The 14,053-nt window shown below is 37.0% G+C and overlaps 1 protein-coding gene across 1 annotated transcript; it reads right to left on the minus strand.

Annotated features, from left to right (window-relative positions):
* Window positions 1-10,845: 10,845 nt before the first annotated feature.
* LOC107022138 lies at window positions 10,846-11,930 on the minus strand. Its single transcript, XM_015222832.1, has 4 exons — window positions 11,760-11,930; window positions 11,395-11,578; window positions 11,095-11,298; window positions 10,846-10,988 (listed from the first exon to the last, which is right to left on the minus strand). Exons 1-4 carry the CDS (start codon window positions 11,928-11,930, stop codon window positions 10,846-10,848), a joined length of 702 nt encoding a protein of 233 aa, XP_015078318.1.
* Between the last annotated feature and the right edge of the window lie 2,123 nt (window positions 11,931-14,053).

Genomic DNA, 14,053 nt, shown 5'->3' on the forward strand with positions numbered 1-14,053 from the left:
TTAAGTTGGTCCTTGGGGAGTCATTCACGGACGTTTCAAACCCAAATACACTACTATAGATGTTTGGAACCTCTCACATCAATTTAAACCAAAAGGAACACGTAAAACATTCTAAGGCACACTAGAATATTCAAGCATGTCTCAAGGCTAACTTCCTAACTTCTTGAATGTTTGAACTCCAAACTCTTCCAAACATTACCCACTGCCTAAAAAAAAATATTAAGCAACTTTAAGACTTAAAAACCACATGAAACACATGTTAGGCTCTAGTTACACCTAGTTCATTTTAGAGGTGTTATATTTTCTCCCACTTGGACAACATTCGTCCTCGAATGACACTAAAGAACTTTAGGTACTATCAAGAGATAAAACTCAAGACTATTAACTCAGAACCATACCACACCATATACAACACACGTATATAGGATAAAAACCACTTTCACATAAACAAGAGACTCAAAACACAACAAGAAAGTAGGAAAAACCTCTTCAAGTCATCATGATTTAAGACACAACCTTTCCATGTCATATAAGAGGAACTATCTTATGTACACATCATAATTTTCATATACATCAATTATAAACACATTATAACCATTTTTCATGAAAATTCTATTTATCTAGAATTTCAAATTCTTTATAATGAAGCATGCACACAAATTCAAATATGCGCCCTTTAAATATTTTATTATAAAGGCATGACAATATGATAGACAAAAATATATGAACTCATTTTTTTCAACATAAACATAACCTCATGAAATGCACAATGCAATGAGATCAATGAAATTCATCTTACACTAGACTCCTAAACAAAATGCGACATGCAACATGCTACTATGACATTCTATCTCTCAAGATTGAATAGAATAGAAGAGAAGAGACATTAAATAACAACTCCACTACTCTCCATACTCCCCCACATAGAAGGAACCCATCACAACCAAAGCAACCACTGCTACCGTCTAGACATTTCCCAAAGAACTTATTCCCACACCTAGAACAAGTAGGCTTAACACCATGAGAACTATTACCACCCTCAATCTTGACCTTAAGAGCACTAGATTCATCTTGTTTTGGATCCCTCTTGTTAACCTAGGTTGGTTTTGCTCATCGATTCAACACATCTTGAAAATCCTTACCATCCTACTAAGTTTAGACTCCTCAGTGGATTGAGCATACACCATAAGTATAGACAAGTTCATGTTACAATGGAGCATATCTGTACTACAGTCTTCTTTCATAAGGTCGGCAACACCAGTCACAAACCTACTCATCCTACTCCTACGGTTTGTCAGCAAGGATGGGGCATACCAAGACAACAAGGTGAACTCCAAATATTACTCTTCAACACTGATATTACCTTGTCTGAGGTTAATGAACTCCTCAACCTTCACCTCCCTCCACTAACTTTGAAAGTAATCTCCTTAAATGGTTTCCTTAAACTCTTCCAACTCTATTGTTACCGACTCAGTGGGTCTATTGTATTTCTATTGAGTATATCATACTAGAAAAACTTCAATCAATTGGTATGAAGCCAACTCCGTCTTTTCCCTAGAAGTCACCCCCATAGCACTCAACACCTTGTACACGCCATCAACAAACTCTTGGGGATCTTTTCCTACCTTAGAGCAAAGTAAAATATGTGGATTCATCCTCACAAAGTCCCTCAACCTAGAGGTCATGCTACTCTCCAAAAAAATCAACCTAGGATAATACCCACATTCACATGAGTTTCATGCCTCGGGCTAGAGCAAGTAAAGCCTCTCTAATCTCCCCATTAGTTATGTCCGGGGAAACAACCAGAACCTCATTACGTACACCAACAATAGGGACTTTATTTACTTTGAGAGGAATTTGGACACCTTGAGGAACTTAAACTCCTTATAGAACTTTTCCACATTGGGTGTCACAACCGGGGAGCACCCCCTAAAAGTAACATGGCGTACTTGACCTCCCGGAGGTCTTATACAAGCCCATAATTATCATTAATAGCATTAACATACTAAATTAAGCGGAAAATTTTAAACTTTTAATTACACTTCATAAGCTAGAAACTTCATTTCATATGCTAGAAACTTCACTTCATATATACTCAAAATATCATACTACATACTTAGACTCTAAGTCTCTTTTCCATCATATACTCAACAACATTAGAGTACATTAGGTACATGACCCTTAAAACATAATACATAAGTATACAACTTATAAAACTTTACAGTAAAGGCATGACATTAAGAAATCCTTGAACTTAAGGATTGTTTTCCTTGAGCTTGGGAATCATCTATCAAGATCCCCACAATTTAAGACATCCTTTAAGCATCCATAACCTACACTTTGTGTAAATAGTAGAGAAGAATGGGATTAATACAAAAATGCACTAAGTATGGCAACCATGCAAGAACATGCATTCAAAAGGGACATTCTCTTGAAATCATACTTCATGCCTTTTTGAGTAAATCTTTATAAAACCTTCATACAATTGAATTTATGTCATTCACATACTTCATATAGACATATTCAAAGGTAAACCATCATATAAAATCACATATAGAATTTAATTAATTTATGAGGTCACTTTACATTGAGCTCTTTTACTTTACAGTGACCTACACTTTCTTTTATTCATTTACTTCCCAAGTAACCCTCTAGTGATACTTAATGCAATGCATCCCCTTAGGACACAAGAAAGCATTCATACAACCTACACGAGGCATCACATATAATCATAGAAGTATAACCTATCAAAGACAAATTTATGTCAAGGCTCTATTGGCTTTACAGTAAGCTACATCAATTTGCAAATATAATGGCTTCACTTCAAATAAATAATTATAAGACCTTGTTCATTACCCCAACCATAGTCTACTAGTTAAATGTACATGTGAAGCCCCATATCCCCACACATACTTAGTAAACCCTTCATGAGACCACAAACCTTATCATTCAATTCATACATCAATATATTAAGTGAAGACAACCTCAATCATGTAAACCAGCTTTATCATATAGTCATTAAGACTCACATAGTGCATATAAGAATAAGACCACGTCACATAGACTCATACCATGCACATCTTCATGAAAAATAGAAAAATACTACCACGCCATGCACAAAGACATAATCATAATCATACACGTTCGAACACCTTCCTAGAACCTCCTAAGGAGATACTTATGCAATGTCTAGATGGGTTCATTACTTCCACCTATCCTAAGTAACCTCCCTTAGTTCATCCTAGTTAGGGTCATTAGTCTTTTACTTCCATTGTCCATTTTTTTAGGGAAACTATAGCCTTAGCCGACACTAACACCATGGTTGCTAAACATGAGATTTCGTGTTGTAGAGCCTTACACCAATGGAAGGTGTTCTTACTAGCTAATGTAGAATATTAACACATGCTAGCATTTTAGGTTAGATGACATTGCTAGATTCTATGTGGCAAGCATAGTTTATCGAATGTTGGGGTATCACGGAAACATCACTCTTACACAATTTTGGGTCATGAGGATATACACCCCGTGAGGTGTATGGTGACCTACCTCCCTATAATTGGAAGGGACACCCCTAATCTTCAAGTTCACTCAGTGATAAGCTATGTTCCATTTATTGAAAAGCAATAATTACATAAATTTATAAAATTAGGATTTAGGAGATTGACTCCCTATATGATTATCTCATAGGTCATAGATGAGAGTTGATCAACCTAAATCATGTGAGGAACCCTTTCACATGGACATATCATATATCGTTAGCACTATCTAGTTTAGGATACTCTTGAGCTTACCTTTCAAGGCTCCTCTATTGACTAGATCATCATTCATGTATGTGTGTGTATAGATATATGTGAGTATTTCTTTCACATAACACATTAAGTCACAGATGATCATACATTCATATTCATGCACATAGAAACGAAAAGTACAAACTCTCCTTGCCCATACTAGTACACCTATCAAGTCATCCTAGTTAATGTAACATATATCATACTTTTATAGACATACTCTTAACATGCATAGTAGTAGAAACTAGTGAATATGAGAACTATCCTTCATTTAGACACCATTACCTAGACTACTTGAAAGCATGCATAATGTGCCAGTGTGTGTGTACATAGGTCAAATTACCACATAATGTATATCCATACAATCTTGAGGCATCAACCCTCTTAAGACCATAATGAACAACAAAGCATAGACAACACAACACCATTTAGCATTGGTGGCAAGACAATCTTCAAATTACATTAAAAACTCCTAACATTAGCTATTCACACATTCAGATATGGGTACATGGGTAGGGGTCATCAAAACATAATACTTCATTGATGGAAACATCTACACATGATCATAACTTAAATTTACATGCTCATAACAATAGTAACATAACCTAGATTCACAACTAAAGTAGAAGACTAGGCACAAGTTACACAAAAGGTGATCATTGTTTTACATAAAAAAATAATACATATAATTAGTAGTAAAAATGACTAAGTTTTGAAAAATAAATTAATCTTATGATTTAAGAAAAATCGACCTTCCAAATTAACAGAGTCGTCATTTGATTTTTAGTAAAATCAAGAAAAACTTAAAATTATTTTCCAAAAGATTTAAAAGAGACAAAAATCAATTGAAAAGGGTTCGTTGAAATGTACATTCCGAGAAGGTGTTAGGCCCTGGAAATGCCCGCTAACTCGCTGTTGAACGGCAATTTGACTAAATGACCGTTAATAATTAATTTTAAAACATAAGTAAAAGAAAGTTATACTTTTTAAGTGTATTTAGTTGCTATCATAATTTTATTAAATTATTTACTCCTTATAGGTAATTAACTAAAGGGAGCTATTCTAAGGGAGGGGATTGAGCGTTAACAAAAAAAATCGGTTAAACAAATCAAATAATAAGGTATAAGGAAAATATACATACATATATATAATAAATGGCTATCCTTGGGAATAAATAAAATTCAATCAAAGTGTTGCTCAATCAAAAAATAATAAATAAAGGAGGAGGAGGAAAGAGTATTTGAATTTGGGTCAATTACCCAAATTCATCAAATTGGGCTTTGGCCCACCTGTCCTAATTCTGAATTTATACCAAATGGACTTGGGCCCAAACTTGCTAAGCCTATGGATTTGTTTTGGTCCCTTTTACATCTGTATTCCGTGATACACCAAATACTTTGGCATATACATCACGTATATGGCTATTCTCACGTTCACGGTCCTGTATTTTATTTGAGTTCAACGTCCCTGTACATTAAGCCTGCATTTTCACGTTTTACACTCATCTGTGGTATAACGCATCCGTATACCAGTGTATATAGATAGTATATCGACGTGTTCTTCAACTTTCGAAGGCTAAAAAATAATTTCCAGAGGTACATCTTTACTTCTATCAACCTGCATTTCGAATTTGGCCCCCCCTATGCGTGTTTTGACCTGTATATCGATGTATAAAACGGGTATAACAGCCCATTTCCAGGCTTCGGGGGACCTGCCATTTAATTCTCTGCAATGTATTTTCTGCTTTCATCCTGTACGTCTTTTCCAGGGAGGGTCTGACCATAATAACGAAAGGTAGCTTGAGCCTTCACGGCTCAACGAGGAATGCAAATAGAGGAGTTCATGATGAACTCGGGTTGATTTCACATGCAACAAACGGGAAGAAGAAATTTTAGAAAAAACTATTGATGAAGTAATAAAGAAAACTGAATAAGGGTGACTATTGATATTCATGAAAGCCACACATGTACAAATCAAGCTCTAAGAAAAAACTACATGATGGTTAATATAAGTCAACATCATAAGGACTAAAAACATAACTCCAAGATATTCTTTGCACATACACAAGATCACAATAATCTAAATAAATGAGAGTTGAGACAAAACTAATCAATTACGCTAGCGGATCATTTCTTGAATAGTTTAGAACGATGTAGGCAAAGAGAGGATTATACTTGTTCAAAAGCATGATATTTAAGCAAGCCGTCATTTAAGAAGACAACAAAGCAAGGACTTTACACTTATGACTTGACAAGGATACTATATGCTAATTGGAAAGAAAGTTTGAACAAGAACATATGCTTATTACACCAAACTGTAGTGAGTAAAATTCTAACAAAAATATTCCACTGTTAATGCATTTTCAGGCATGAGAACAAACAAGTGAACTTCCCCCTTTTTAGGCATTCTCTCCGATTTCTAACAAGGAAGAAAGTGCATTGGATAAACATAAGCAACCATGAGGCTCAGTACATATTAAACAAGAAATATATATTTCAAAGTCACGGCGGAGTAAAACCAGCCTTTTAAGACTATAAACTTTCGAAAAGAGCTTCAAATAACTAGTGTTTTGGCTCATATCCAACTTAAGACGAGAGAGTAATAGCTTAACATCAAATGCAAAACGAAAGTGCCCACTCATGATGACTAAAGAGAAGGACTAAACGAGAAGAACAACGATTTTTAGACTAAAAGAAAACATTCCAAAGAAGATACACAGCCTCATATGCATTCTTGAACCATATTCTCGAGTCCATCACTGATAAAGGAACAAGAACATGCTTGAAAGATTTCAAAAATCAATCCAACAGTAACTGACCATATCAAAATCCAATGAACAAAATCGACAGACTTCTCATTCTATTATCAATCTTTGTAGGTGTTTGAAGACGGGAAGCCCACATCAACAACAAACATCGACCTTAAACTCGAAACAAACTACTCGAAACCAGACGAAACTCTCATCACTATCAAAGATAACTCACGGAGGATGGAAAACAAACAAGCAAGAGGAGGACAAACTAACAGAGAACTTCATGCTTTCTGAAACATAACAAAATAAAATGACGAGCGAGTTGAGATAAAAGAAGTTCGCCTTCTCCGAGGCAGCGAGCTAGAGACAATGCAAACAGGGGACTTGTCTTCACCACCCGACTTGAATTCTAACGACAACTAAGAATTGGGCAATGTCTCTGCTTCGAACACGACTTTGATGGGTATATATATATATATGTGTGTGTGTGTGTGTGTGTGTGTGTACTTATATATTTCCTCTCTTAAGCTGTTGTAAAAATTTCCTCATGAACAGATTTTCTCTCCAAAAAAAACCTCTTCAATATAGAGTAGATGAGAGTTTATATAGCAGAACTTGGTGCTGCGCAAAGTGGGGAAAACGGGCAGATTTTTTGAGAGGGAAACAAGATAAGCTCCAATTCCCAAATTCAAAAATCCCTGGAGGATGAGGCTGCCAGCTAAATTGAGCAAAAAATCCTCAACGGAACAAACAATTGTAGCCATTGAACTGCAAGTGAAGGACGATGGAGAAAGGGGATTTCTCCACCTGGACTGCTCGCGTACGAAGGATGATGGGGAAAAGAAGAAAACGACACACCCGCGTCTTGCTTTCAGCGATTCTGGGTGCTCTCGCGAGTGAGCTCGATCAAATTTGTTCCTTTGCGCGTGAAGGGGAAGAACAGCGTGCTGTTACCCATGTCTGCCTGGAGTTTTCGCGCGTGAAGAAGAAGAGGGTTTGGGTCAGGCCTTAAAGTGAAACGGGGTAAAATTTAGTGGGCTGGAAGATGGAATGGGTTTTGGGTTGAGGTGGGCTGGGAATTAAATTAACTTTCTGAAATTTGTGTAAAGGGAAAGAGGAAGGAAACAAAAAGTTGGGCCTTACAGTTTATTTAGAGTGGCCTGCTGAAATTTGAAAACGAAGAGAAAACTTATTTGGGAGATGGGCTGAAGGAAGATAAAAGGTTGGGCTTGGTAATTAAAGGACAATTGTTGGAAATTGTTAAGGGTATTATAAATTTAGCCAATTTTAATGTAATTGTCAAATTTAAGTAGATCTTAAAATAAGACAAACTAATACAACTAAATAACAAGCTTCTTAAGTTTAACAAAAATAAAATAGTTGATTCGGATATGAACTAAGGGTTCAAAATATAATCTAAAATAGTTAATCAAATATCCATACAAAATATTATTATATCTTCTTGATTTTTAAATAATTATATGAATAATTAGGTAAGATATATACTCTAGCTAGACAAATAAACGACGCTAAACTTTAAACGCGATCAAAATATATTTAACTTATTATTTTGTATTATATATATATATATATATATACTAATTTATAAAAATTAATTATTTTAAATTGTTTAAACTGGAGAAGCTCGATAATTAATTACTATCGAGGAGGGTCAAAATTTGGGTGTCAACAACTGTCCCTCATTTTACTTGGATTGATGCAAGAAATTCGAGGAAAATGAAATTGACCAAGCCAGTTTAGACCGACCAACATTCATCTTTAAGAAAAGGATGGCAAAGGGTTTAGAATTATGGCCAAACCCCGAAAATTCAGGCTATATGAGAATTTAGGCTACTTGTAGTTCGACTCGATTGGTTGAAAAGGAAATCTATTATGTTAGATAACTTTTTGTTCTGGGAGAGTGACCAATAGGTCGAGTATGAAAAGAGGCTTGTAATCTCTTAGCCGTGAATGTGGTGGCCTTCATACCCGTAGCTAAGAACTCACACGGACATAATTTCCAAGTTTCTTGGTGGATCATCACTCTGATTGGAAAGTTGCCTTCAGTAGACACCGAAATTTTTAGACGCGAACTGAAACTGGAAAACTGAAAGAAAAAACCACATGCTTTATGATAGGGGTGTGGTTAGATTGTGGTAGAAGTTGCTCTTCTGCTCGTGTCCTAGGAGTTTGACATTCCTCTTTGGACTGTGTCCCAGTTCGCTGCTAAGAGAAAGTTTCACGTTGTGCTGCGTCCATTTTGACGTCGTCCGCATCTATCATTTTTGGAGAATTCATCCTTTCGGATGGTCTCGACAAAGACTGAGATAAACAACTCGTCAGTTTAAAATGCAATTAGGATGGGAGACAGTGACTTTTACCACGTAGACACTGAATTGTTCCCCTCGACATTTGAAGTCAACTTGATCGGTCTGACGTAAAGCAAATAAAGCTTATGTATGGTGTTTGCAATGTAATTTGCAATGTACTCTTCACTTGATGTCGAAATAAATAAATGTTGATGCGACGCTGACATTTTTTAATGTCTTTGATCAGAATAAAGGAATGCAGTTGATGCCAACGGATAAATACTTCTCCTTAGATGCACGATTCCTTCTCTAGTAGTGCATGATTTCTTACGGGACATGAAGATCTTCCCGTGATGCGTAAATTTCTGCGAGGTATGAAATCTTCTCGCGATGTACAATTTCTGTGAGGTATGAAATCTTCTCACGATGCATAATTTTCTGCAAGGTATGAAATCTTCTCACGATGCATAATTTTCTGCGAGGTATAAAATCTTCTCTCGATTCATAATTTTGTGAGGTATGAAATCTTCTCACGATTCATAATATTGACTCGCGATGCATAAGTTTATGCGAGGTATGAAATCTTCTCGTGATGCATAATTTTGTGAGGCATGAAATCTTCTCACGATGCATAATATTACTCGCAATGCATGGTCTTCCGCAGTGCATGAGTATTGACTCGCAATGCATGATCTTCTGCGATGCATGAGCATTGACTCGCGATGCATGATCTACTGCGTTTCATGGATATTTACTCGTGATGCATGAATATTGACTCACGATGCATGAATATTCATATTGTCTCTGATGATAGGTAATACATCGTCTAGATCAATAATAGACTAGCTGACCCCCTCCGGGTAATGCATAGTAATCATATCCTACATTATGATGCAAATGATGTCCTTTATGAAAAGCGTAAACTCTTCCTTGACATTTTTGTTTGATCCTCCTTCGAATCTAGCTGGACGTTCTTTATAAATTTCCTATGGTTGTGAATTGATTGAAATAAAAAATTCATATTCCCAAGTCTTCGGCATAAGTATATAAAATGATTCATGCTTCAAGAAAAACTATTGATTCTGGGATGGTTTTCTCCTCCTCTGACTTCTTCGTATTCATTCATCGGAAGAGTTGGCCGATTTCAAAACAAAGCTATAAACCTGCGTCCACAGAAAAAATTGTTATTTTTAAAAATGAACTGATCTGTGTCAATTTTTTAAGTATTTTGCTCCTGTTCCTACTATATCCAGTTGATTTCCCGATCTCCCGACTTTTAATAGATAAAACAAAGTATTTTATGTTAAAACAAGTAAAACACGAAGAGGGAATTTAAGAGAGAAGTGAATTTTTGAGAAATAGTATCTTAAAAAGGTCACTGCCAAGTCATGTCATATCAGGATTAACAAACTTCTTTCAGTCTGATGCTTAGAGTTTTATCCGAATATTTGCTGGGGAGTTTTTAGTGTCGCCCCGGACTTGCAGATAGATCCATGCTGAAATTTTGAGGCCATCCTCAAAATTTCTGTCACAGTTAATTGTCTTGCTTATCTTTCAACTGTAGATCGCGGAATTTTTTAGATCTTCTCAAAAATTTTGTCCCAGTTGCAAATCTCGAAACATCTTCAGCCTTGACTTGATGAGGAAGAATCTTCTTCTCGAGAATTTTTAAGTCCCTCACAAAAATTCTATCACAGTTTCTATTATAAAGAGGAATAGGAGTCTTATGGGAGATATGACCGAACCCTTCTGGCGCCTATGTATCCCGTTGAGGCAGGAATCAGGTCAAACGTAGTTCCCCTCCTGAAAGGTTGACAAAGTTAGAAATTTAAAAAAAAACCGTCCGAGGCCGACATAGGCCGCCTACGTATCTCATTCTTGAGAATTCAGGTCAGACGTAGTTCATTACAATGGTATAAAATTTTAGCAAAACAAATACAAGTAAACAGAATGATTACAAGTAAATAACAGAAATGCAAACGCATCTTCACACGTATTATCTCTTGACAGCGTCTGATTTGATAGGTTTAGGCCATACAGTGCCATCCATCTCCGACAGGACCAAAGCGCCTCCAGATAATACTTTACGAACAATGTAAGGACCTTGCCAGTTTGGTGCGAACTTTCCTTTGTACTCATCTTGATGAGGAAAAATACGCTTAGGAACCAACTGGCCAAATTTAAAATTTCTGGCTCTTACTCTCTTGTGAAAGGGCACGAATCATTCTCCTTATATACAACTGACCATGACAGACGACAACCATTCTCTTCTCATCAATCAAAGTTAGTTGATCAATCCGCTTGCTCACCCATTCAGCATTACTTAACTCAGCTTCCTGGATGATTCTCAATGACGGTATCTCAACTTCAGTAGATATGACTGACTCTGTTCCATATATTAGTAAGTAAGGCGTAGCACCAGTCGGTGTTCTTACAGTCGTTCGATAACCTTGTAAAGCATATGATAACATCTCATGCCAACCTCGATGCTTGTCAATCATTTTTCTCAAAATCTTTTTGATATTCTTATTGGCGGCCTTTACACCTCCGTTCATTTGGGGATGATAAGCAGTTGAATTCCGATAAGTGACCTTAAACTGTTCACAAATATCTCTCATCAGGTGACTGTTGAGATTCCCACCATTATCAGTAATGATGGATTCTGGTACTCCATATATGCATATCAGATTGTTTCGGACAAAATCAGCTACAACTTTCTTGGTTACCGACTTGTAAGAAGCTGCTTCCACCCACTTGGTGAAATAATCAATGGCAACCAAAATGAATATGTGTCCATTAGAAGCGGCCGGCTCTATCGGACCGATGACATCCATACCCCAAGCTACAAACGGCCAAGGTGAACTCATAACATTTAGCTCATGGCGGAACTCGTATCAAATCACAGTGCACCTGACATTTGTGGCATTTTTGCACAAATTTGCAACAATCATTCTCCATGGTCATCCAGAAATACCCGGCTCGAAGGATTTTTCTTGCAAGACTGATCCCATTCATATGCGTGCCACAAAATCTGGCATGTATCTGTTCAATAAGCTTCGCAGCTTCAACAGCATCATGCATCCTAGAAGACCCAAATCTGGAGTCCTCCTATGAAGGACTTCTCCACTTAAAAAGAAATTGAGAGTCATACGATGCATCGACTTCTTATGATCGGACATAGCATCTTCGCGATAAGTTCCAGACTCCAAATACTTTTTTATATCAAAAACCAAGGCAAAACGTCTGGTTCTGCTTCAACATGGGAACAATGGACTGGATGTTCTTTCAACTCTATATATAGAGAATAAATATAATCTGTATCCGGATGTTTAATCATCGAAGCGATGGTGGCAAGAGCATCAGCCAATTCATTATGTATTTTGGGAGTATGTCTGAACTCGATCTGATGAAATCTTTTGCACATACTGTACGTAAGGTACAATCTTTGGGTTCTTCACAGCCTATTCTCCTTGAACTTGATGAATCAAAAGAGCTGAGTCTCCAATAACCAACAACTCGTAAACATTCATGTCGATGGCCATTTTAAAACAGAGAATACAAGATTCGTATTCAGCCATGTTGTTTGTGCAATTAAATCGAAGATTAGCCGCCATGGGATAGTGTTGACCAGATTCTGATACTAAGACTGCTCCAATACCTTTACCTTGATGATTTGCCTCTCCATCAAAGAATAATCTCCAACCTGGATACACTTCAGAAATATCCTCACCCACAAATGACACTTCTTCATCGTGAAAATAAGTCTTTAGTGGCTCATACTCTTCATCAAGAGGATTTTCTGCAAGATGGTCAGCCAAAGCCTGTGCCTTTATTGTTTTCTGCGTCACATACACAATGTAAAATTCACTCAACAGCACTTGCCACTTAGCTAATTTTCAGGTCGGCATTACCTTCAAGAAGATATACGTCAGTGGATCCATTCATGAAATGCGGTGTGTAGTATAGGAAGACAAATAATGTCTCAGCTTCTGGGCTAGCAACATCAATGCACAACATGTTCTCTCCAACAAAGTGTAACGGGACTCGTATGGAGTAAAGTTCTTACTTATATAATAGATATCCCTTTCCTTCTTTCCTGTCTCGTCGTGTTGACCAAGTACGCATCCGAATGCACTATCTGAAACGACACGTACAGAAACAAAGGACTTCCTTCTCGCGGAGAAACCAATACCGGTGGATTGGATAAATAGTTCTTGATACCATCAAAAGCAGTCTGACACTCTTCAATCCACTTTTTCGGGGCGTCTTTCTTCAACAGCTTGAAAATAGGCTCACACACCATGGTTGATTGAGCTATGAATCGACTGATGTAGTTTAACCTCCCTAAGAAACTCATCACCTCTTTTCTCGTCTTCGGTGGAGGTAACTCTTGAATTGTTTTAATCTTAGAAGGGTCGAGCTCAATACCCCTTCTGCTGACAATAAATCCCAACAACTTTCCGGCTGGAACTCCAAAAGCGCATTTGGCGGTGTTTAACTTCAAGTTGTAACGACGCAAACGTTCAAAGAATTTCCTTAGATGTGTCAAGTGATCCGAACTCTTGCGAGATTTGATTATGACATCATCCACATACACTTCAATCTCCGTATGAATCAATTCATGAAATATGGTCGTCATGGCTCTCATGTAGGTGGCTCCCGCATTCTTGAGGCCGAACGGCATCACTCTTTAATGATATACACCCCAAGGTATAATGAAAGTCATCTTTTCTGCGTCGTTCTCATCCATCAGAATTTTGTGATAGCCTGCGTAACAATCTACAAATGACTGCATTTCATGCTTGGCACAGTTGTCAATCAAAATATGATTCGGCAACAGAAAATTATCCTTTGGACTAGCTTTGTTGAGATCTCTATAGTCAACACAAATCCTGATTTTCCCGTCTTTCTTGGCAACCAGAACAAAGTTGGCTAACCAAGTTAGGTATTGGGTCACTTCCACCAATCGGGACTCTATTTTCTTGGTGATCTCTTTCTTGATCTATAAACTTAGTTCAGGCTTAAATTTCCGAGTTTTTTTGTTTCATCGGGTCGAATCCCAGGTTAATCGGCAGCTTATGAGATACAACATCGGTACTCAACCCTTGCATGTCATTGACTTCCCAAATAAACACATCAATATATTCAGCAAGCAAATGAACTAGGCCCTCTTTCTGAGCTTTATTTATGTGTATGCTGATCTT

The sequence above is a fragment of the Solanum pennellii genome, chromosome 6, assembly GCF_001406875.1.
Source record: "Solanum pennellii chromosome 6, SPENNV200".
NCBI classification, from domain to species: Eukaryota; Viridiplantae; Streptophyta; class Magnoliopsida; order Solanales; family Solanaceae; genus Solanum; species Solanum pennellii.